Genomic DNA, 22,825 nt, shown 5'->3' with positions numbered 1-22,825 from the left:
CTTCTCACTGCGTTTGTGTGTTTTGTAATGGGGAAGGAAAGTTAGTTTTCTATTTAAAAAAAAATCTTAAGACTATGCAGTGGGTTTTGTTTTTAAATAAATACTTTAAAATCCTGTTAGTTTTTTCTGTTATGTTTTTAAAGGTTTATTTGTTTATTTGAAAGGTGGAGTTAGAGAGAGAGAGAGAGAGAGAGAGAGAGATCTTCCATTGCTGGTTCACTTCCCTGATCGCAGCAATGGCTGGGGCTGAGCCAGGTGGAAGCCAGGAGCTGGGAGCTTCATCCGGGTCTCCTATGTGGCTGGCAGGGGCTCAGGCACTTGGGCCATCTTCCACTGCCTTTTTCCAAGAGCATTAGCAGGAACTGGATTAGAAGTGGAGCAGCCAAGACATGAACTGGTGCCCATATGCTATGCCAGAGTTGCAGAGGGTGGCTTTACCTGCAGTGCCACAACACTGGCCCCCTCTCTGTTGGTTTTACTTTTTAAAAAGAGTTATTTACTTACTTGAAAGGCAGAGTTAGAGAGAGAGAGAGAAATCTTCATCTGCTGGTGCACTCCCCAAATGGCCACAACGACCAGAGCAGGGCTGAAAAGCCAGGAGCCAGGAGCTTCCTCTGAGTCTCCCATGTGGGTGCAGGGGCCCAAAAACCTGGACCATCCTCTGCTGCTTTTCCCAGGCACATTAGCGGGGAGCCAGATTGGAAGTGGAGCAGCTGGAGCTGGAATCAGCGCCCATATGGGATGCTGGCTTTAACTGCTACGCCATAGCGCTGGTCCTCTGCTTTTAGTTTTTAATCTGGTAGATGCTACTATATAGCTTCAGTGCATTTAAACCAAAGCTCATTGGAGTCCTTAGTTCTTTTAGGAGCATACAGATGTCCTAAGGTTGGAGCTTGGGAACTTCTTGGTAGTGCCTCGAGCTCCAGGTCTCAGTCCTGGCACTGAGCTCCCTTGGCTCTGAGACTGGACAGCTGCTTAACCCCAATGAGTTTGGTGTGTTTTTTTTTTTTTTAATATTTTTATTTAGTGGAGAAGCAGAGAGACAGAGATTGAGAGCAAGGGAGAGAAGTCTACCTGCTGAGTCACTCCTCAAATGCCCACAGCGTTGGCTATGGCTGGGTCAGGCTGAAGCCAGGAGCCAGAAGTTTGGTCCAGGTCTCCCAAGAGGATGGCAGGGATTCGGCTACTTGAGCCATCACCTAGTAACTCCCAGGTTGTGCATCAGCAGGGAAACTAGAACAGGGGATCCAGAGCCGGGACTTGAACCCAGGTCCTCTGATTAGGGATGGAGGTTTCTCAGCCACAATGCTAAATGCCCACCCCTCGGTAAAGTTTTGTTTCCTGATCTTCACACTGAAGACAGCAGAAGTATCTGAATGGGATAACATGAAATGCATTTCAGAGATGGCCACGCAGGCCAGGCACGCAGTCGATGCTGCTAACAGCTGTGGTTTGGGAGATGGTGGGGCTCAGGCACAGCATGTGCTCCCCATCCTGGCTTCCCTGGGCTCTGCTGTTGGCCTGGCTCATCATGGCTTTCTTGGTCGATTACCTAACCTGCTGGGACTTAGTTTCTCACCTGTAAAGTAGGGATGATACTATCAGCACCCACCTATGGGGTTGTTGTGGAGACTAAATTACTACCTGGGATGGCCGTGTCAGCTGCAGTTGCGTGGGTGGGTTGTGGGTCGTGGCCATGAACACTGAGCCCCCTTTCCTGGGTGCTCATTGGCTTCTTCAGCCTGCGCTGTCTCGGGGTGGTTGGGCCTCCGTAGAAAATTTCCCCCTGCACCTGTCTGGTGGGCGGGTAGTGGGCGTGTCCAGGGGAGGCCCCACATGTCAAGAGTCAGGGAAGATCCTCCGCTGCCTCTGAGCTTGTGATGGAACTGGACAGAAATGACTTCATGTAGTGGAGGAGGAGGAGGGGGAGGAAGCTGCCCAGCCTGCTCAGAGCCCACCAAGCCAAGACAGCGTCTCGCTGGGAAAGGGGATGCGTGTGGGACCGCCTTGTGGGGTTGTCAGGAGTGGCGAGCCGCAGCCAGGAGGTGTGAGCACAGGGCGGTGGACGGGGCCTGGGTGCAAGTTCACGCCGCTGCTGCCTCTCACAGGCACCACCGGGAAGGCGCCGTCCCCGCCACCCCTGCTCGCTGACCGGCAGGTGAACGAGAAGGTGGAGAACCTGTCCATTCAGCTGCGTCTGATGACCCGGGAGAGGAACGAGCTGCGCAAGCGCCTGGCCTTCGCCACTCACGGGACGACCTTCGACAAAAGGTAGTGACGTGCCTGTTGGCTGTCCTGCTGGGGCCAGGGGCCCGGGCTGCTGTCCCGACGCCACCCTTAGCTCTCAGGGGCCCAGGCTGCAAGGCTGGGCAGTCCTCTATCTCGAAAGCTCTCCCCCAGCGGCAGTACCTGCAGGCTGGGATGCAGGGATGGGGGCCCCAAGCTGGTTCTGTGTCCTCCAATCAAACTCAGAGCCTGTGGCCTGAATCCCACCCCCGGGGATGCGGTGGGGTGGGGGGCCATCCCTGGTGTGCTTTGGCAAGGCTCCTGACAGTACTGTACTTCTGTGAGCAGTGGTCTCGTGTGTGTCCACTGGCCAGTCTCCCAGGCTTTGTCCTGCCTTGCAGATAACTGTGGAGGGGGGCGGTGATCTGGGCAGCAGCTGGAGGAGCCTGGCCCTGCTCTGGTGCCCCTCACTGATTGCTGGGATGGCCTCAGGCTTGTCACTGCCCTTCTGTGGGCCCCCGCCTTGTGACTGGGAGACGGTCTTCCTCCTCCTTTGTTCCCTGTCTGCTGCATGCCGTGGCCAAGTCTGTGCGCAGGTGCACCTCCTGCATGTGTGTGTGTGTGTGTGTGCGCGCCAGCCTCTTCTCTCAGAGGGCCCTGGCTGGCCTTGTTGAGAGGAGCTCTGTGTGGTTTGTAAACACAGTGGCTGTTCCTTGCGTGTGTGTAGATTGAGGAAGGACACCTTGCACCTTGCATCTTGGTGGTTTTTGAAGAAAATATGTGCCTCCTCCGTGGGGCTCTAGAGGTAGATACCAGGGAAGGGCGACCCATGGGCTGGGCAGAGAGAGGGTCGTTCCCTGTCTGTGTGATCCCAGAGGGCTTCCTGGAGCAGGAGAGACAGAGTGTCAAGTGTGCGTGCCTCTGGAATGCCTGGGGTCTCTGCCTGGTCTTTGAGATCGTCCTCGTGGGGTATGCCCCTCAGTCAGATGGGCAGGGGGAGCGAAGACACGGGTGCTGGCCCAGGAGTTGGTACACCACGGCCCTCCACGGACCAAGCATGGCCTGCTGTCTGTTTACCCATAAAGCTTGGTTACGACACAGCCATGCTCGTGGGTCAGTACTGTCTGTGGCTGCTCTCGTGCCACAGGGCCCAGGTGAGTGCCTGCAGTGGGGCTGCAGTTTCCCGTGTGGCCCTCCTCCTGCTGGCCCTGGCACCCACCCCAGTCCCCCGCAGAGCTGGTGCTTCCCTCCAGAGCACCTGATTCAGGGGCTCTCGGGCTGGGCCTGAGAAAGGACTTGGCTGGTGAGCTCCTGGGTACTGCCAGTGCTGCAGGTCTACGACCCCCCACTCTGAGGACCACAGCCCAGTGCCAGTGTCCTCAACCTGGGCTGCTCGCTGAACCCCCTGGGGAGTATAAGCCAAGTCCTGATGTCTGGGTGCCCTCCTGGGGGACGCTGCCGTGACTGGCCTGGGCCTTGGTGCTTTAGTGGGGCCCATGATGCAGAGTCAGTGTGCCAAGGAGGGGAGAAACTCCACGCAGGTTTGTGGGAAGGCCCAGGCCTCTTACACGGACTTCTGACCAGAATGACCCCTTTTCAGTCCCGTAAACCCACACGGGGAGCTCGGGCCACCCAGGCTCCCTCCCTCCTGGGGGCTCTGAGTCTGCTGGCCGGGGTGAGGCCAGGGTACCCGAGTTTAGCAGGCAGCCAGGTGGTCAGGGTGTGGCAGAGACCAGTACTGGGGAACTCCTGGACTGGGGTGCTGCAGAAGATGGCTCCCCGGTCAGGGGGAGTCGCGGGGCCTGAGTTCTTGGGGGCTGTGTGTTCTCTGTGCCAGGCCCTCCCATAGGCTGAACCCCGACTACGAGAGGCTCAAGATCCAGTGTGTGCGGGCCATGTCGGACCTGCAGAGCCTGCAGAACCAGCACACCAATGCCTTGAAGAGGTGCGAGGAGGTGGCCAAGGAGACTGACTTCTACCAGTGAGTGCCGCCCGCCGGCCAGGGCATCCCAGTACCCGTGCCATGACTGCCTTTGTCCCTTGTGTCTGGACTGGGCTTGAGCCTGGGCCTCTGGTTCTAGTCCCACCTTGGCCCCATGGCAAGCCGTCTTTCTTCCACGAGAGGATTTGTGCCCTTGGGCCTCAGTTTCCCTAACTGTAAACTGAGGCTACCAGCCAGTCCTGCTCGTCGTCCGCCAGCTTCAGGAGCCGCGGAGACGGGAAAGTGGAGCAGTGGAGGCGGGAGGCAGGCGCAGGGCTGGGCTTTGGAGCCTGCAGCCTGCTCCCGGGGGGCAGGCAGATGGGTTGAGCTCCCTTTTGGTCTCCTGGTGCCCCCACCCCCCATGGTGTTTGCATGCCCACCTGTATGTGTTTGAGGGTACAGGGTGACACTTGGCTCCTTTCCTCAAAGATCCGTGTGCCCTGTTTTGGTGTTGCGTGTTTAAAAGACGGCTTAGGTCTTTGAGCATTCGGCCGTTGGTGGGTCTCTGCCCGCTCTGAGTGCTGGGTTGGGGGTGGTGGAAGTGTTGGAGGCTGCCTGGCATTCACGCTGCGTGTGTGTGTGTGTGTGTGCGCGCGCGGCGGGGCTCAGCACACTGCACAGCCGGCTCCTGAGCGACCAGACTCAGCTGAAGGACGACGTGGACATGCTGCGGCGGGAGAACGGGCAGCTGCTGCGGGAACGGAACCTGCTGCGCCAGTCCTGGGAGGACATGAAGCGGCTGCACGAGGAGGACCAGAAGGAGATCGGCGACCTCCGCGCCCAGCAGCAGCAGGTAGGCCGGCGGCTGGGGCTGCCCGCCTCCCCGCCTCCCCGCCCGTCACTTAGCGAGTGTTCTCAGGAGGTTGGCCTCGCATGAGATCCCGGGACCACCGGGATGCCTGTGAACAGATAGCACCTGCTCCCCTGGGAGCTGCCATCCAGTGAGGACGACACGTGTGGATCAGAGAGTGACACACATCGCAGCTCCATGTGAGCTCTGCAGGGGCTGCCCTGAGGGGTGTGACCGAGCGGTTTGACTTTTTCTGGGTTTGGGGGTCTGCGTATTTCCTGTGTTTGAATGGTGTGCAATGACTACCGGAAAGAAGCGTGGACGGTTGCTGGGGTTTTGGGCGTGGCAGTGGGAGCGTGGCCCGTTGCTGCCGCCGCTCTCTGCCTTCTGAGTTAGTTTCTTTGCTCGGTTTAGCTCTTGGCTCATGTCGACAGAGTGTCATGATGAGTGGCAGGCTGGCCAAACGCTGGCTGGCTTGAGTGACGTGGGCGGGTTCTTCCCCTCGCGCGGCTAACAGGCTGTCCGGGCTATCCTGGGATCCGAGGGGTCTGGCAGCCGAAGGCTGGGTGTTTGGGGTGGGGAGAGACAGCAGCGTAGGGCTGCCTCCAGGACAGCCTACACCCACCTGTTCATTAGCGTGACTGTCTTTGTTGCTTTCTTTGCATTTGAAAAACTCAAATGGGAAACTATTACAGGTGTATTAGAAGGTCGCTAAGTGGGAGATGAGGAGGCCGCCTCCTCCCTGCCGGAGTGCATTGCCGCCCTGGCTGTGCGGTGTGAGCGCGTTCTTACCAGCAGGCAGGCTCTCTCGGAGGCCAGGGGGCTGACCTCAGCCAGGGGGAGTTGACGTTGGCGCGTGGGCACCATCTAGTGCTCAGGCCCCGTCTTCAGGAAGCGCCTCTGCCTCCTCTGGCTGTCCTGTGTCTTCTGTCACCTTCATGCAAGCGTTCGGGGTCTTTGCTGACCTTCAGCACCTGGGTGCTTTTGAAGGCTGCAGGCCAGCGGTCCTGTACGTCGTCCACCACCTTGGCGGGAGCGTCCCGTATTCCACCCCATGCCTCCTGTTGACTGGGGCGTGGTTTGATTTGATTGCCGCTGGTCCCGTGACTGAGGTGACGTCTCTGGGTAGCTGTCCTCTCTCTCCATGGACTCCTAGCTCCCTGTTGTATTCAGCAGGTTGTGACCGCATGCAGCTGACCGCTCCGTTTTCTTGACCCATCCTTCCCGTTCTTTGAGTACCTCTTGTTCTCTGGCACAAGATGATGTCCCGCACGGCCCTGCCACCAGAAATCGGCCATTCCTCTGAGGCACCCTTGCTCCTTCTCGTGGAGCTCGTGGTTTGTCTGTTTAAGATTTACTTATTTACTTGAGAGGCAGAGTTGCAGACAGAGAGGGAGAGACACAGAGAGAGGTCTTCCATCCGCTGGATCACTCCCCAAATGGCTGCCGTGTATGGAACTGGGCCAATCTGAAGCCAGGATCCAGGAGCTTCTTCCAGGCTTCCCACGCGGGTGCAGAGACCCAAGCACTTGGGCCATCTTCTACTGCTTTCCCAGGCCATAGCGTAGAGTGGGATCGGAAGAGGAGCAGCCAGGTTTCGAACTGGCACCCATATGGGATGCTGGCGCCGAACACAGAGGCTTAACCCACTACGCCACAACACTAGTCCTTCTGGGACCTCGTCTTAAGAAACAAGACCAGGGGCCAGCACTGTGGCGCAGTGGGTTAAAGCCCTGGCCTGAGGCGCTGGTATCCCATATGGCCGTCGGTTCTAGTCCTGGCTGCTCCTCTTCTGATTCAGCTCTCTGCTGTGGCCTGGGAAAGCAGTGGAGGATGGCCCAGGTCCTTGGGCCCCTGCATCGCGTGGAAGACCCGGAAGAAGCTCCTGGCTCCTGACTTCAAATTGGCTCAGCTCCGGCCGTTGTGGCCACCTGGGGAGTGAACCAGCGGATGGAAGACTCTCTCTCTCTCTCTCTCTCTGCCCCTCTGTAACTCTGTCTTTCAAATAAATAAAATAAATCTTTTAAGAAAAATAGAAACAAGACCAGAATGCTGGGTGTTCCTTGGGGCGTCTGCTCCCAGGCCCCTGCAGTGCACAAAAGCAAGGAATATCTCAGTGTACACACACACGTGCAAACCAATATTTTTAATAAAAGCTTTATTAGTTTTATTTGAAAGGCAGAGAGACAGAGCTCCCATCGGCTGGCTCATTGCTCTGCCTACAACAGCTGGGGCTGGGCCAGGTTGAAGCCGGGAGCTCGGAATTCAAGCTGGGTTCCCTGCTGTGGGTAGCAGGGACGAGGTTACCTGAGCCATCAGTCCTGTCTCCCAGGGGGCACAGTAGGAGAACAGCGGAGTCAGGGCAGGGCTGGACTGACACCCCCCGCAGTCCCTGTGGGGGTGGACGTCCCTGGGGCGTCCGGGTTGCTGCACCAGATGCCGCCCCAGCCCGGCACTCAGACACTTTCAAGACCCCGGGTGCATTCCAGTGTCTCCCTTTTCGTTTTTGTAACTGCTTTTCCGCAAGGAAACCTGGTTCCTTTTATTCTTAATCTGTTTCTTCACTTGGTCCACGCCCCCTGTAGGACGTCCCTCCGGTCCCCCCTACAGCCCCCTCCCCTCTGCAGGCCCTGCCCACCCCCGACCCCGGTGAGCCCCTGTCTGGCTCTGCCTCTCCTGACGGCTTTAAGGTTAAGTTGTTCACAATGGGGAAGCCTTCTCATTTTTGGACTATTTTTTATTGCAAAATTAATATGCATTCTGTAAGAAACAACAAGGGTGTCTCACAATACAGAAATTTGTAAAATGGACGTCAGCCTCCCTGCAGAGAGGTGAGCGGCAGGGAACAGTCGAGTGCGTGACCGAGCCCCTTGCATCACAGAATGGAATCATACAATACCTTTTGTGCTAACTTTTTTTTTTTTTTTTGCTCAACATATAATGTGCATCTTTCTGTTTTTGTACAAACTCTGCTTCATCGTTTTCAGCCGCCGTGGGTATTAAGTTACATAGGAGCAGCCGGCACCGTGGCTTAACAGGCTAATCCTCCGCCTTGTGGTGCCGGCACACCGGGTTCTAGTCCCGGTTGGGGCGCTGGATTCTATCCCGGTTGCCCCTCTTCCAGGCCAGCTCTCTGCTATGGCCCGGGAAGGCAGTGGAGGATGGCCCAAGTGCTTGGGCCCTGCACCCGCATGTGAGACCAGGAGAAGCACCTGGCTCCTGGCTTTGGATCAGCGAGATGCGCCGGCCGCAGCAGCCATTGGAGGGTGAACCAACAGCAAAAAGGAAGACCTTTCTCTCTGTCTCTCTCTCTCACTGTCCACTCTGCCTGTCAAAAAAAAAAAAAAAAAAAGTTACATAGGAACACTGGATCAGTTTAGCCCGGCCTCCATTGACTGACCCTGGGTACTTTCAGTCTTTTCCCATTAGAAACCGTGTTCTGTTGAAAACCTGCTGCCTTCGTGTGATTTCTTTCTCTGATAGTCACTCACGGTAGGCCTGGGGACCTCAAGATGCACGTGTTTTTGAGTTATGGGAAATCTTTCTTTGTTTTTTTTTTTTTTAAGGACTTATTTAAAAGGCAGAGTGTCAGAGAGAGAGAGAGCCAGAGAGAGAAGTAGTTTATATACTGGTTCACTCCCCAAATGGCCCAACAACCAGGGCTGGGCCAGGCCAGGCTAAAGCCAGGAGCCTGGAACTCCATCCAGGTCTCCGCGGAGGGTGTAGGGGTCCAGGCACTTGGACCGTCTTCCACTGCTTTCCCGCGTTTTCCACTGCCGGATCGGAAGTGGAGCAGCGAGGACTGCAGCTGACGCTCCGGTACGGGCCGCCCGTGTCCCAGGCTGTGGCCCAACCCGCTGCGTCACGGTGCCGACCCCTCTGACTGGGGGTGTTGGTTTGCGTTCAGGCACAGGGCTGGTCTTTTACCCGTAGGCCTTGCCCCAGTCTTGGCGCTGGGAGAAGTTGCTGGAAGGGAGGGGAGTGTAGGCTGGCTGCAGCACCCCGGGAGGCGCACCCTCCGCCTTGCTGTCCCCTGCCTTTAACAGCCCCAGAGAGGGGGCAGGGGACAGGGTGCCCTCGCAGCTTCGCGCTGAGGGTGACCCGGGACAGACGCCAGGCGGAAGAGCCATCCCAGCTCTGCTGAGCGCCGATTCCTCCTGCGTGTCGGCGGTGATCCCTGGAGCAAATGGATCTCAAGGCTGTAGGCTTTCGAGCTCTCTAGTGGGAAGCATGTTTTCTACGTGATGAGAGGAACCGCTTTGGAGGAATGCGCGTGTGAGGCCAGCAAGGAGGAGCTGCTCTGGTGGCTCAGGGAGCCCGGGGGTTGCCTGTGGGGCAGGACCGCTCCAGCCGGCCACGAGCTTGTACCCCTCGTCTGCACTGGGCGGGGGCTGCTCCCTGTGTCCGCCTGCACCTCCCACCTTGCTCTCAAGGTGGCTGAATTAACCTTTGGCCTCGGGCTTCGCTTTGAAGTTGGCTCTGCTTTGAGAGGTTGGTGGTTGTAGGAGTGTCTGTGGCCGTCTTAGTCCGTGGGAGGTCCCACAGCCCCTCGTGGAGGCTGAGAGGTCGTCTGGGTGGAGGACACTCGGTAAACTGCTGTGGGTGCCGCCCAGTCCCGTCAGGCCCGCGTCGTCAGGGGCGCGGGGACACTGGGCCCCTCGTCCACTGCCAGGAGGAACAGAAAACGGCATGGCCACTGTGAAAACTGCCCTGGAGTTCCGCAGGACGTTACACCAGGTGCCAGGTGACCTGGCCCCTCCAGTGGCCGACACCCACCCAGGCGTGTCGGAAATGTGCGTCCTCACAGAGAGCGGAGGCGTGGCGTGTGCAGCCCGAACATCCATGGCCCCGTGGGTTTGTTCTCGCTCAGCCAGAAGGGAGTGAAGACTGGGCGTGCGCCACCATGTAGGTAACTCCCAGAGCCCCCCTCCTGTGACTCGCGACCTCGAGTGACCACGGTGACAGCAGTGTGTGGGTGTCTCGGGCTCGGGGATGGGAGGATGGCCACCGTGAAGCTGATGGGGTGACAGGAACGTCCTGGAATTAGATGGCAGTGGTGGCTGCACCGGCGTGTGGACTCAGACCCTCGCGAGTCCCCCAGAACACCGCACCGAAAGGGGTGAGTGGAATGCTGTGTAAATAACATGGGGCTGGTGCTGTGGCTCACTTGGCTGGTCCTCCGCCTATGGTGCTGGAATCCCATATGGGCCCCAGGTTCTGGTCCTGGTTGCTCCTCTTCCAGTCCAGCTCTCTGCTGTGGCCCAGGAAGGCAGTGGAGGATGGCCCAAGTACTTGAGCCCTGCACCCTCGTGGGAGACCAGGAGGAGGCACTGGCTCCTGGCTTCGGGTCGGTGCAGTGCACCGGCCATAGTGGCCATTTGGGCGGTGAACCAGCGGAGGGAAGACCTTTCTCTCTGTCTCTCCCTCTCACTGTCTGTAACTCTACCTGTCAAATAAATAAAATAAACAAATCTTAAATAACATGGAGGCAAAGAGACTTTGCCTCCGCCCCGCGCTCCTGAGCCGAGGCTTCTGCGCCCCCACTCCCCTTGTCTTGGGGTCTTGCCACCCCCACCTCCCCATACAAATGCCCTGGGGAGTCCCTTTGCCTCCGCCCATCCTCTGCTCCCCTTCTGCCCTGTGATTAACCCTGGTTAGCTCCCCAGGTCCGTTCAGCTGGGCCAGCGCCCCTCGGCCACCTGCTCCTCTCACCTTCCTGGAGTCTGGGGCAGGTGCCTTGTGGACCCCTCGGGCAGTGCGGAGGCCACAGGCCCGCTCCCTCCCGGCCCGAGGGCAAAGGTCGATCTTGCTGGACGAGGCAGGTTTTGTTGCCTGGTTCCTCCCACGCCTTGTAAACTTGAAGAGGCCCTTGCAGGGTGAGTGGTTCTGTGTGGCTTGCGTGTTTGCTTGGGGATTTATGGGCTCCCCAGCCCTCTGCGTGGTTGATCTCTGAGGAAATGAGGCAGCCCTGGGGAGGGGGTGGGGGTGGGGGTCGGGGCACCACGGGCCCAGGCCTCGGCCCCCTCCCGCTGGAGAGGAGCAGGCAGGTGCTGGGTCCCGGGTGTTTGGGGGCGGGGGCCCAGCCTGGTTTGTCCACGCCCCTTGTCCGTCAGACGGCTCCCTCTGGGGTCCTGTGGGCTGCAGCAGGGGTTCCGGCAGAGGGGGAGGCAGAATGAAAGGTGTTTTTGCTTCATTTCCCCCCCTTTGCTAAAATGCGTATTCTTCAGTCAAGAAAGGAAACTGCAGTGAGGAAGTCCCCCAGCAATGGCTGACTGCTGGCATGCGTCCTGGTCACACGCGTGAGCACACACACGCACACGCGCAGGCGTGTTTCACCCAGCACTGTGTCAGCGCTTCTGTAGGTTCCATAGGTGTGAGTGAGCGACGTGGTGGTCAGCCCTCACCCCCACCCCCCACAGGCTTTCAGTGCACACAAGTGTGACCTTATGCTCTCCTGTACATTTCTCCTTCAAAAAGTAGCAGAGGTCTTCCACCAGCTGGTTCACTCCCCAAGTGGACACAATGGCCAGCGCTGGGCCAGGCCAAAGCCAGGAGCCAGCAACTCACTCAAGGCCTCAAGTACTTAAGCCACCCTCTGCTGCCTTCCTAGGCGCATTAGCAGGGAGCTGGATTGGAAGTGGAGCAGCCGGGACTCGAACCAGCACCTGTGTGGGATGCTGGCATTGCACGTGGAGGCTTGACTTGCTGTGCCACAGCGCCACAGCGCCAGCCCCAGTACATACATTTTTAAGTTCTTTCCTTAGAGATACAGTTGCTGGGACCAGCACAGCACGTGTTTTCCGTCGGGCCTGCCGGTTTGTTTGAGATACTGCCAGAGTCCCGCGGACCTTTCCTCCTCCTTGTCCTCTCCCCCATCCTCGAAATACACGTTCTTCCTCTTGGAATTCACTCTTTTCTCCCAGATATCCCAGATGTTCCCTGTCTTCTGTCAGCCTAGCTGACTGGAGTTGTGAGTGTGTACGTGTGTGTGCATGTGTGTGATGCGTGCGTGCTCACGTGCACGCGGCACTGGCTGCTGGGAACGTGATCCAGAGACGACTCATCTGTGCACTGTCACTCAAATGCTCCGTGGGTGACCGTGCCACGATCGCTCGGATCAGAGGCCGGTGACGAGCGGGAGCAGCAGGACCCTGAGCCTCCTGCCCCGCCTCGAGTAGACGGTGGAGCACTGCGGGGGCCTGGGCGCCTCTCTGCGGATCGGGTGATTCCCGTGACTCCCAAGGCTGTGGGGAGATGGACCTCCCCCACGGGGATGCTGGCCGGAGCAGTGCAGGGCCGGCCCTGCCCTCTCTGGCCCCTGCGTCCCACCGTGTTTGTCACAGCCGGGTTGAACATCGGAATGGATTCCTGCGTCTGCCCTGGGCCTCTCCCTAGCTAGCCCCTTCTCCCCAGGAACTTGGGGCTCATCCTGGGCCCCGAATTGCCCCTGGATTGTTGGGCCTGTGAGCTCCTGGAGGCAGGGGCACTGGAGCACTGGGGGGACGGTTGCCCTCTGGGCAGACTCCAGGCTCTCCTGTAAGGTGCTCTCTGCCAGGCCAGGGCTCCGCGTTGGGTGTCTGTATCATTTCAAGGCCACCTTCAAGGCCGGTTAGTGAGGCTGGAAGGCAGGACCGCCCTGGGAGCACATCTGGCTGGTCTGCCCAGCACTGCCCCCTTGTGGAGATGCGGGTGATGGCTGCAGTGCCTTGGTCAGGCAGTAGGGCGGCTTCTAGTGGAGCCAGTGGGGTTCTCCCCCACTCCTTAGGGGCTGTCTAGGAGAGTCAAACATTACAGTTTTTCCAGTTCGTTTGTGAGGCAGACGTGCGCGCACACACACACGAGTCAGAGATCTCCCATGTGCTGATTCCCGGCCCAGATGCCCACAGTGGCCAGGACTGTACCCGGACAGAGATAGGAGCCCTGAATGCAAGTCTTCTACATGGGTGGCATGGACCCCAGTGCCTGAGCCCCTGCCACCTCCCAGGGTGTGCATTTGCTGGAGCTGGGGCCGAGCCGTCCGATCTGGGACATGGGTGAATGAAGATGTTCTCCATGGAGCCTGGAGGTGCTGCCCACCAGCCGGGCCGGTCCCATCTAGACCTCTGGGCCTCCTGCCGACGTGGTCACCTGTGTGGTCCGGGGGAGCCCCCTCACTTCTCGGTGGCGGGCACTGGGCCACGTGACATCCGTGGTGTCTTCCTGCTGTCGGCGCTGCCCGGCGCTCCTCGAACAGGTGACTTCCAGAGAATCTCGCTGCACCCGCTCCTCACACCGCGCCCGGAAGTGCATCTCTAGTAGTTTAAAAGTCTAAATGGGGAAAATGGAGCTTTTGTGCTTTTCCCCCAAAAAACAGTAGAAGAGTGTATTTATGATCGCGAGGTAGGAAGGAAAGAATTCCATAAATAGAACAACCAGAGCACAAACCGGGAAGGTGCAGTAGGCCAGTGCGAGAGCCACAGCCCCAGGGGAATGGAAAACAGCGGGAAGAAAGGGGTGGGGGTGGGGACACAGGGAGGAGGCTGGGGGGAGGGGAGAAAGTGAAGGCCTAGGAGCGGGCGGGTGAATGGAGGGCAGCGTGTGTCATCTGTAGACACACGGGCGGTTGCGTCGTCTCCTTAGTGATCGGAAGTATAAGTGACTAGAAAACAGTGATGCAATTTTTTTTTGTCCCTGAGATTGCCAGTCCCACGTGTCCATCGCTAATGAATGATGACCAACATGTGATACGTAGGTACGAGAGAACATTACTCAGTTGTAAAAGGAGGGGCATTCTGGGTGCTGGCGGCGAGGCACAGTGGGTGAAGCTCTGCTTGCAACACTGGCATCCCATATCGGAGTGCCCTGTGCCGGGAGGCAGCGGCAGCCGGTCCCCGTTCTCGTGCCCCTGCCTCTCTCTGGAAGACCCGAGTGCGGCTCCTGGCTCCCGGTTCCAGCCTGGCCCAGGCCTGATGTTACGGCCGTTTAGGGAGTGAGCCGGCGGGTGAAAGATCTGCCTTTCAAATAAATAGATACATAAATCTTTTTTAAAGAGCGAAGGCGATGTGGACCCGCGCTGCAGCGTGGTGCACATAGATGACGTTACGCTGAGTGACTTCAGCCGCATGGATTCTTCCTGTGTGAGGCGTCTGCGGTGTCAGAGTCACAGGACACAGAGCAGGCAGGCGGCCGTCAGGGGCGGCGGCAGCTTGGCGGCCGTGGCGCGCTGCTTTTGCAAGGTTTCTGGCCGTGCATTTTGCTCACGTGAATGCTCACGGGCGGGAAGGGTTGTGTTCCCATATTTTACTGCAAAGAGAAGCAGCAGCTGCCTGTGGGACACCTTGGTGAGGAGGTGGCGGCTGTGCCGAGCGTCCTGCTGATGGTGTGTGAGCTGGTGGGCTGTGGCCACTTAGGACAGCAGTCTGGTATCATACTGCAAGAGCGATAAGCCTGTGCGCCTTGGGCACACAGGGAGAGGAGACAGGTGCAGCCAGGTTGTGGCCGTGTTACGTGTGGTGGCAAACAGAGGCATATGAGTGTCCCTGGATCAGAACAAGGAGCACGTGTGGTGCCATCGGATTGTGAGACACTGCCTGCCTCCGTGATGCGTCTGAAAAGCAATGTGGAGGGACAGTCACTCTGGTTACCTCCCCCCCCCCCCCCCCCCAACAGAGTTCCTGGTCCAAGCCGCAGCTCTGCTTCCAGTCCCGCTTCCTGCGAATGGGGGCACCATGAGGCAGCGCTGTCGGCTCAGGTGTTACCCTCCTGGGAGGCCTGGGTTGCGTTCACAGCTCCTGGCTTCCGCCTCTCCCAGCCATGGCTGTTATGGGCATTTGAGGAGTGAGCTGTGGATGGGAGCTCTCCATATCTCTATCTCCCTGCCTCTCCGGTAAATAAATACAGCAACGAGAAGTTTGAGAGGCAGCGTGGAGTAAGAAGAGGCACCCCAGGTGTGCAGGCTGGCTGTCAGACGTGTGTGTGCACACGCATGGAGGTGCACAGCTGTGCGTGGAGACGGCGACGGCCGCAGCAGGCTCGGGGCCTGGTTAACCTGCAGGGGAGGCTTGAGCAACACCTGTTGTGTTTGGTTTCCTTGACGACACTTGGGGAGGTGTAGTAGCGAGATTGCAGTGAGCAGTGGGTGTGTAAACTGTTGTTACCGTGTTCAGGGTGCTTTCCCGGATGTTTCCTTGTCGTGGAGAAAGATGTGCAACGGCAGCATTGGGGCTCGGGTCAGGGGCTGTGTGCCTTTGCTGGTGCCCTTCTGTTCTACAACAGGGAAGCGTTTTAATGAAGCAGTGGCGATGCTAGGCCTGCGCGCTGGGTTTTCAGATGAGTCTTGTATTTTGGTTTCCTTGTGACATTTCCTTTGCAAAACAGAGTTCTGAATTAAAACAAAGAAGAAATAAAAAGGGGGCGAGATCGAGGCTGGGCTGGGGTGGGCTGATGGCCGAAGGGGCTTCCTGTCTCACCCTGAGAGCCGAAGCGTAGGTCTTGGGCAGAGAGTTGGCATCCTGGTCCCTGGAGGTCTGGTTTGGAACTAAGTCGTCGTCTGCTGTTTGTCCTGATTGTGTCACTGAGGGCCGGCCCTGCCGCCACAGGGCGTAGTCCGTCATCTCGAGTTCTGGCTCCCTGTGCTGCCGCGATCTGATAGCCCAGGGCCCGGGTGACTGCGGCGGGGCCAAGCAGGCCTTTCCGGTTCTGTCCTGTCATTTGAGGAATAGGGAGACTGAAGCCCGCAGAGGCGGAGTGACTCACGCCAGGGCTCGGGTCGCCTGCGGGGCTTGGCAGGAGTCAGCAGGCTCGGCTCGCTGCTGTTTTTTTGCTCCAGAGCTGCACCTCGAGTTAACTTCAGTGCCTTAATTCAGGGTAGAACCATCTCTCCCTTGGACACAGTCTTCACCATGCGCGTTGGAGCTGTGCCCTGGGCTCCAGCTATCCTGCCCCGTGCTTCTCTCTGCCCCCAGAACACGCCTGGTGGCCCCTGCCTCAGGGCCTTTGCACTTGCTCTGCTCACAGCCAGGTGTGCTCTTACCACCACCCTTCACACGTCCAGACTCGGGTGAAGTCACCTTGGTGAGGCCTCCCCGGGCTGTGGCCTCCCTCGCAGCCGTCCTCTGCAGCCCACAAGCCTGCCCCCCTCCCTGCCCTCCGTCAGCTTGACTCTCCGGCCCCCAGGTGTTGAAGCACAACGGGTCATCAGAGATTCTCAACAAGCTGTATGACACGGCCATGGACAAGCTGGAGGTGGTCAAGAAGGACTACGACGCCCTGCGGAAGAGGTACAGCGAGAAGGTCGCCATGCACAACTCAGACCTGAGCCGCCTGGAACAGCTCGGCGAGGAGAACCAGCGCCTGCTCAAGCAGACGGAGATGCTGACCCAGCAGAGGGACACGGCCATCCAGCTGCAGCACCAGTGTGCCCTCTCCCTGAGGAGGTAGGAGCCGGGCGGGGACAGGGTGGCGGGCACTGGGGGCTTGAGGTCATCCGTGAGAGTCCCTGCCCTGCCAGGAGGGAAGTCAGCTCTGGCCGCCCTGCTGGACGTTTCTTATTTGTTTTTTAAATTGTTTTATTTATTTAATTTATCTGAATGAAAGAGAGCAAGCACCCATCTGCTGGTGCTCTTCCGAGTGCCTGTGACAGCCAGAGCCGGGCTGGGCAGAAGCCAGGAACGAGGAGTGCAGTCTGGGTCTCCCGTGGAGGGCAGGGACCCATGCGTTTGCAGTCTTCTGCTTGCTGGGGTGTGTGTCAGCAGGGAGCTGGAAGCAGGAGTGGAGCCAGGACTTAAACCCAGGCATTTTGATACGGCACGTGGACATGGCAAGCAGGGGGTTGAGCGCTGTGCCGAACACTGCCCCTCCAGTTCCGTTTACTGTTAAGGAGTGTCCTCTGGGAGCCGGGACTCCCAGCTGCCCGCCGTGTTGTGTCAGGTGCATTCCTGGGCAGCACCTGTTCTCGGGAGTTTACAGGTTTCCCAGGAGAGATGCCCCCTGGATTCAGCAGGTCCGGGGTCTGCTGGGCTGAACCCAGACAGGTGCCCTGCTGCGGGCCTTCCCAGAGCCGTCCCCGAGGCCCTGTGCGCTGCCCTGCGGCAGGAGGCCAGGATGCACAGCTTCCTAAGCGTGGGTCATCGGGGACCCTTTTTGTTTCTCAAGTGGTGCCCCCTGCTGGTTTGCCGTTCCTCTGCTGTGGGACCCAGGCTTGCCTTTGCCGCTTGCCTGTGTGCAAGGTACCGCCTGGCCTGGCAGGGCGGAGCTGTGTTCTTGAGCCAACCTCATGACCTTGGGTCAATTGCCTGCATCCCAAGGCTGCACCGTCCGTGTCTGGTCAGACTGAGTGACCCTTAAGTCCGTGCTGGTCTCTGCTGGCCGTGGTTTTGGCATTGTTTCGTTCTGAGTATTATTAAACGTGCTGATATTTCCAGTAAAATAGAGGGCGCGCCGTCCTCAGTTCCGCTTCTGGTGTTCATAATAGGCTGAGAGAGAGCCCAGGCCCAGGGCACTAGGACCCCGGGCTGTTCCCTCACTGGGCTGCAGGGAGTGACCTCACCCGAGGCGCCACGCCTGGCCGCCGTCCAGCACAGTGGAGCTGGCGGGAGGTCGTGGAGTGGCCCGGCGGCCAGCCCAGCAGGCAGGTCTCTGCCCCGGCCACGTCCCGGCTGCCTTCCTCCGCAGGTTCGAGGCCATCCACCATGAGCTGAACAAGGCCACGGCCCAGAACAAGGACCTGCAGTGGGAGATGGAGCTGCTGCAGTCGGAGCTGACGGAGCTGCGGACCACGCAGGTGAAGACGGCCAAGGAGTCGGAGAAGTACAAGGAGGAGCGCGACGCCGTGTACAGCGAGTACAAGCTCATCATGAGCGAGCGCGACCAGGTCATCTCCGAGCTGGACAAGCTGCAGACCGAGGTGGAGCTGGCCGAGTCCAAGCTCAAGAGCAGCACGTCCGAGAAGAAGGCGGCCAGTGAGGAGGTGGAGGCGCTGCGGCAGGTAAGCGGGTTCGAGAGAAGGGCTCCTCGGGTTAGCCCTGACACTCCATGCCGGCCGGGTGATCAGCCGCCGCCCAGGTGACTCCTGGGCTCTTGTTAGAGTCCAGCTTTGGCGTGGGCTGCAGGACGCCCAGAGGTAGGTGCAGGTGCAGCCCCAGTCCTGGACGTCTGGGGCTTGCAGCCAGTGTCGATGGTGCATACAGACACTCTCATGCCCAAGGCCATGGTTATGTGATGGTGGGCGGGTCAGGCTTGTGCTGGAAGTCAGCACATGAGCCCAAGGCCAAGTTCCCCAAACCAAAGACCTGTTTCTCGGGGGCTTTTCCTGCTGGCCACGTGCATCTGGCTGTCAGCTCTTTAAACAGGGCCCTCGTCATAAAGCTTTGTCCTGGCAGTGTGCCTCCAGGCTAGGGATTATAGTGTGGGGCAGGGTCCGTGTTGAGCCGCCCAGCTCACCTCGCCAGCCCCCTTCTGGGATCCGCGCGTCCCTGCTATGAGACCACTTCCACATCTTCATGGACACTCGTCCTCCCCGGGTGCAGGGGTGCCTGCCGGGGCTGAGACTGCCGCGAAGAGTCCGTTCCTTGTGGGGAGCCGGGTGTTGCGGCTCTGATGAGTGCTTCTAGCTTTGATCATGAATATCGTTAGCGTTTTAGGCCGGGTCATTTCCCTCTCAAAATAGTTTTCTGTTCTGGTCTCCTTAGAAGGCAGGTTTTAAACGTGGTCTCTGGGAGGCGGAGAGCTTGTTGTTGGAGGTCAGGCACGTTGCAGGAAGGCTGTGCATTGGATGCCAGCAACGAGGCCTGGGGCAACCAAGGCTGTCCTGCTGCCAGCCAGTGCTGGAGGCCATCGGGCATGAGAGGGACGCAGGCCTGTGCGTGATACAGAGCCTCTCGCCTCTCCCTGTCTGCCTCTCAGCTTCCTCTTCCATACAACGGAGCTGAGAACAGCATGACTCTCAGGGTAGTTGTCGGCAGGAACACTGTCTGCCTGGGGTGCCCACGAGGCCGGGGCGGGGGATGGGGGGGAACGCGAGTCTGTGTTGCTGAGCTCACGGTGACGCCCGCCTGCATCCAGTTGGCCTGCCAGGGCTGGGTGAAATGGGCTGCGTGGTGTGGGTTCCCACGAAGGCTCCGAGCCGTGTGTGGAGGCACAGGCGCTGTGCTGCGGCCATGTGCCACCTCCGTGCCCCTGCCTTCCTACTGCCCCAGCATGCAGTGGAGGAGCTGGGCTGCATGGCCCTGGGGAGAGCCCACGGCAGGGAGGCAGGGGGCACCGCAGGCACTTTGCGGGCAGGTGCTGTGGCCTGACAGGTGCCCCCTCCTCAGGGACCACAGGCAGCACGCCTGCCCACCCTCCCCCTGGGACCCGTGGGTGTAGGGACAGGGTCTCAGCCTGGGCAGGGCAGGGCAGGTGTCTCCTGAAGCCGGCTCATCTCTTCCCAAGCCCCAGGTCCCATCCCTGGGCGGGCAGAAGGAGAGGCTGGGGTTGCTTCTGCAGAATAAGGAAGGTCTGACACGGCGGGGGTGGGGTGGGGGGGAGAGGTGTGGAGGGGCAGCACCAGGGGGCACACGCCCCACATCCCCGTCCCCGTCAGCATCCTCGTGGGTCCCTGCTATGCCCTCTCACCAGCTCCGACTGCTTCTTGTCCTTCAAAAGGAGCAGGCTCAGGCGTGAATGCATTTGGAGACCAGCAGTGACGGAGGAAGGGGAGGTGGAGGTGGGGCCGCCTGGACTCCTCTGGGCCAGGTGTGCACGGCCTGAGCTGCTCTGGGGTGGAGGCGTCCAGTGATGCTGGCTCGCTCACTCGGAAAGCCCGGGCGCCGCAGTGGAGTCCTCTCGTGGGAGCGGCCCTGTGGCCGTTGCTTTCCCATGGTTTCTAAGGGAATGGGGCAGAGGCGGAGAGAGGGCTTCCTGTGCCAGTGCTTCTGAGGGAAGCATCGAGACCCAGGCGCGAGAGAGCCACGGTGCTTCCCGGCAGCAAGGTGCACGCTCTCTCCTGGAACTTGGGATGCCCGTCATAAGGTGTGGCATTGTGGAAGTCATTCTGAGCATGCCTGGCCCTTCCTGGCATCCCTGCGTGTTGCCATGGGGTCTCTTCGGACAGTGCAGTGGGCTCTGCACCAGGTAAACCAGGTGGGAGGCAGGTGGAGCCGGACACAGCGGTCCATACGTTCTGCCCCGGGCTGTGGTCCCAGCTCAGGAGGGGTCAGGCTCTGCGTGGGGCTGTGGCCATGGCTGTGACCGTGCACGGTGCAGGAGCCCCACCCCTGCCCTGACTGGCAGGTGCTTCTGGCCCAGAAGGCTCAGTAACCTGCTACCCTTGCCTCCCCCTTGCCCCATCAGATCAAAGACACGGTGACAATGGACGCTGGGAGAGCCAACAAGGAGGTCGAGATCCTTCGAAAACAGTGCAAGGCTCTGTGCCAGGAGCTGAAGGAAGCCCTCCAGGAGGCGGATGTGGCCAAGTGCCGGCGGGACTGGGCCTTCCAGGAGCGCGACAAGATCGTGGCCGAGCGGGACAGCATCCGGTACAGGGCCATCGTGGGCCGGTGTCTCCCCGGCACTCACTGGGGTCTGCTGGGAGGGCCAGAATGGTGTGCTCCGTGTCCAGGTGGGTGGGAGGCAGCAGGTTCCTCTCTCCTCCAGATGGTGTCCTTGCCTCACGTCTTAGCCTTAGGGTTTGCCTCGTGCTGTGTCACCCTGTACATCCCGAGCGCACCAAGACCCCCGAGAGCTGGTGCAGGCCATTCTTTTCTCTTTGAGCAGCGCATCAGGAATGTATTCTTTCAGCATGTTCGCTAGGCACCTGCCGTGAGCCAGATGCCAGATCCCTGAGACAGGAGACCTGGGGAGAGGCTTGGGAGCGTGTGAGGCCTGTAGGGGCCTGCAGGCAGTGTGGACAGACAGAGATACACAAGGGTGTGCTCAGGGCTGGGGTGTGGGCCTGGCTGGGCCGGTCATGTGCTTGGGGAGTCACGAGGAGGGGAACTGACACAGTTCCTGAGGACAGGTGGTGAGGGCCTCCAAAGCTAAGCCAAGGAGTGTGGACATGATCCTGGGTGGGAGCAGAACTGGCAGGACCCCTGGTGCTGGTGGCAAGCAGCTGGTCATGGAGGGGTTTCTGAAAGACCCTGTGGCCGTTCAGTGTCCCTGGGGGTGGCGGAGGCCCTGCCAAGGCTGAGCAGCTTGGTGCCCAGGCCCCTGGAGCTCCCTCTCTGTCCCTGCTCCTACCTGTTCTGTAGGTTTCTCCATGGTACAGTCCCAACCTGGGCTCTGATTGAGGTGGGAACAGGACTGGGGCTGGGAGTGGTGGGGTCCAGCCCTCTGGGCACAGCCAGTTCTGGAGGGGGCATAGGGCACAGGCTCCCACTGTCAGGTCATTTGTCTCTACCTCCTCTCTGGCAGCTGGGGCGGTCTGGGGTCCCAGTTGTGCAGAGCCCAGCCAAGCTTGCACTTTGCACCTGCCTGGAGCCCAGGGCTACAGAGGTGTGTGAGGACTGAGTCCTGCCCCAGGGGCCCTGCATGTAGGAGATGGCAGAGCTGTGGTATGGGCTGAGGCTCGAGGGCCTGCCCCGTAGGCGGGGGGCTCCACTGCAGTGGTGAGTCTGCAGAGGGTGGTCCTTAGCCCCAGGCACGCTGGGAATGGACCTGGACAGGCGCTGTACCTCGCTATCTGACGTGTGTTGCCTGGTGTCTGTGGGCGTGTTTCTGGCACCCCTGGTCCTCTGTCCCATGATGGGGGCCGGCCTGGATGGTCTCATCCCCTGGCCCCCGTACACTCCTGCGCCTCTGGAGAGGGGGCTGCCAGGTCATCCGCGGCTGACCTCCAGCCCTCAAGGTGACCCTGCCGTCTGCCCCTCCACCAGGACGCTGTGTGACAACCTGAGGCGGGAGCGGGACCGGGCGGTGAGCGAGCTGGCCGAGGCCCTGCGCAGCCTGGACGACACCCGCAAGCAGAAGAATGACGTCAGCCGGGAGCTCCAGGAGCTCAAGTAGGTGGGCTGGGGAGGTGGGTGAGGGGCGTGAGCCTGGACTCCTGGGTGTGCACACCTGCCCGTCTGTCCCTTCCCCCACTGCTCGGCTGTCAGGCAGCCTCCTCTCATTTAAACTCCTGGGGCCCCCAGAGACCGGGGTCTCCACTAAGAAGTGGCTGAGCCTGGTATCCACCACCGTGGTGCTGAGCTGGACTCGGGAGGGGGAAGCAGCAGTTCCGTCTGAGTGACGCTTCCTGAACTGGCTGTGTGTGTGTGTGTGGCTAGGGGGAGTGGTGGGCAGGCCCTGTGTGTGTGTGTGTGTGTGTCTGGGGGGAGCGGTGGGCAGGCCCTGTGTGTGTGTGTGTGTGGGGGGAGCGGTGGGCAGGCCATGTGTGTGTGTGTCTGGCTGGGGGGAGCGGTGGGCAGGCCCTGTGTGTATGTGTGTGTGTGTGTGCGCGCGCCCTGCGTGCTGCAGTGATACCTTTTGGAAGGACCTGGCAGCTTCACCTCCTGCCTCTCCATGTCGCCTAACAAGATGCACAGCTGCATTGATTACGTACAAGCACAGACCCTCTGGCATGCTCTGGGCTGTTTCAGGCCTTAACAGGCAAAGTGACAGATTGCACAGGCCCCCACCTGGGCTCCAGCAGGTGATGGAATCAAGGAAGGGATGGGTCCCTTTCCAGGACGAACCTGGGAGGAGGTTTGACGCCTGGACTCCTGAGAAGTGTCCCCTTCCTTGTGTCCACGCGCCTGTTTGCACTGGCACCGCCTCTCTGCCAGGTGGTCGGGTGCACCAGTCCCCGCTGCTGCCCAGGTGGCTCGGAGCCTATAGAAGCCGCAGTGCAGTGAGCGCCCAGTTTAGCACTTCAGGCTGTGTGGGCTGGG

At 59.7% G+C, this 22,825-nt stretch overlaps 1 protein-coding gene across 1 annotated transcript in view; it reads left to right on the top strand.

Annotated features, from left to right (window-relative positions):
• The window catches only part of DLG5 (discs large MAGUK scaffold protein 5), a 104,622-nt gene that overhangs the window by 52,464 nt on the left and 29,333 nt on the right, over positions 1 to 22,825 (top strand). The window contains exons 3-9 of the mRNA XM_062214093.1: positions 2,109 to 2,271; positions 4,064 to 4,207; positions 4,817 to 5,000; positions 16,152 to 16,411; positions 17,649 to 17,961; positions 20,307 to 20,491; positions 21,830 to 21,955. Of these exons, the coding sequence (XP_062070077.1) occupies positions 2,109 to 2,271; positions 4,064 to 4,207; positions 4,817 to 5,000; positions 16,152 to 16,411; positions 17,649 to 17,961; positions 20,307 to 20,491; positions 21,830 to 21,955 (1,375 nt within the window). The remainder of the gene's footprint in view (positions 1 to 2,108; positions 2,272 to 4,063; positions 4,208 to 4,816; positions 5,001 to 16,151; positions 16,412 to 17,648; positions 17,962 to 20,306; positions 20,492 to 21,829; positions 21,956 to 22,825) is intronic.

This window comes from Lepus europaeus, chromosome 17 (assembly GCF_033115175.1).
Source record: "Lepus europaeus isolate LE1 chromosome 17, mLepTim1.pri, whole genome shotgun sequence".
Lineage (NCBI taxonomy): Eukaryota > Metazoa > Chordata > Mammalia > Lagomorpha > Leporidae > Lepus > Lepus europaeus.
Note: the sequence above shows the minus strand (reverse complement) of the source record. Positions and strands in the feature narration are given on the sequence as shown.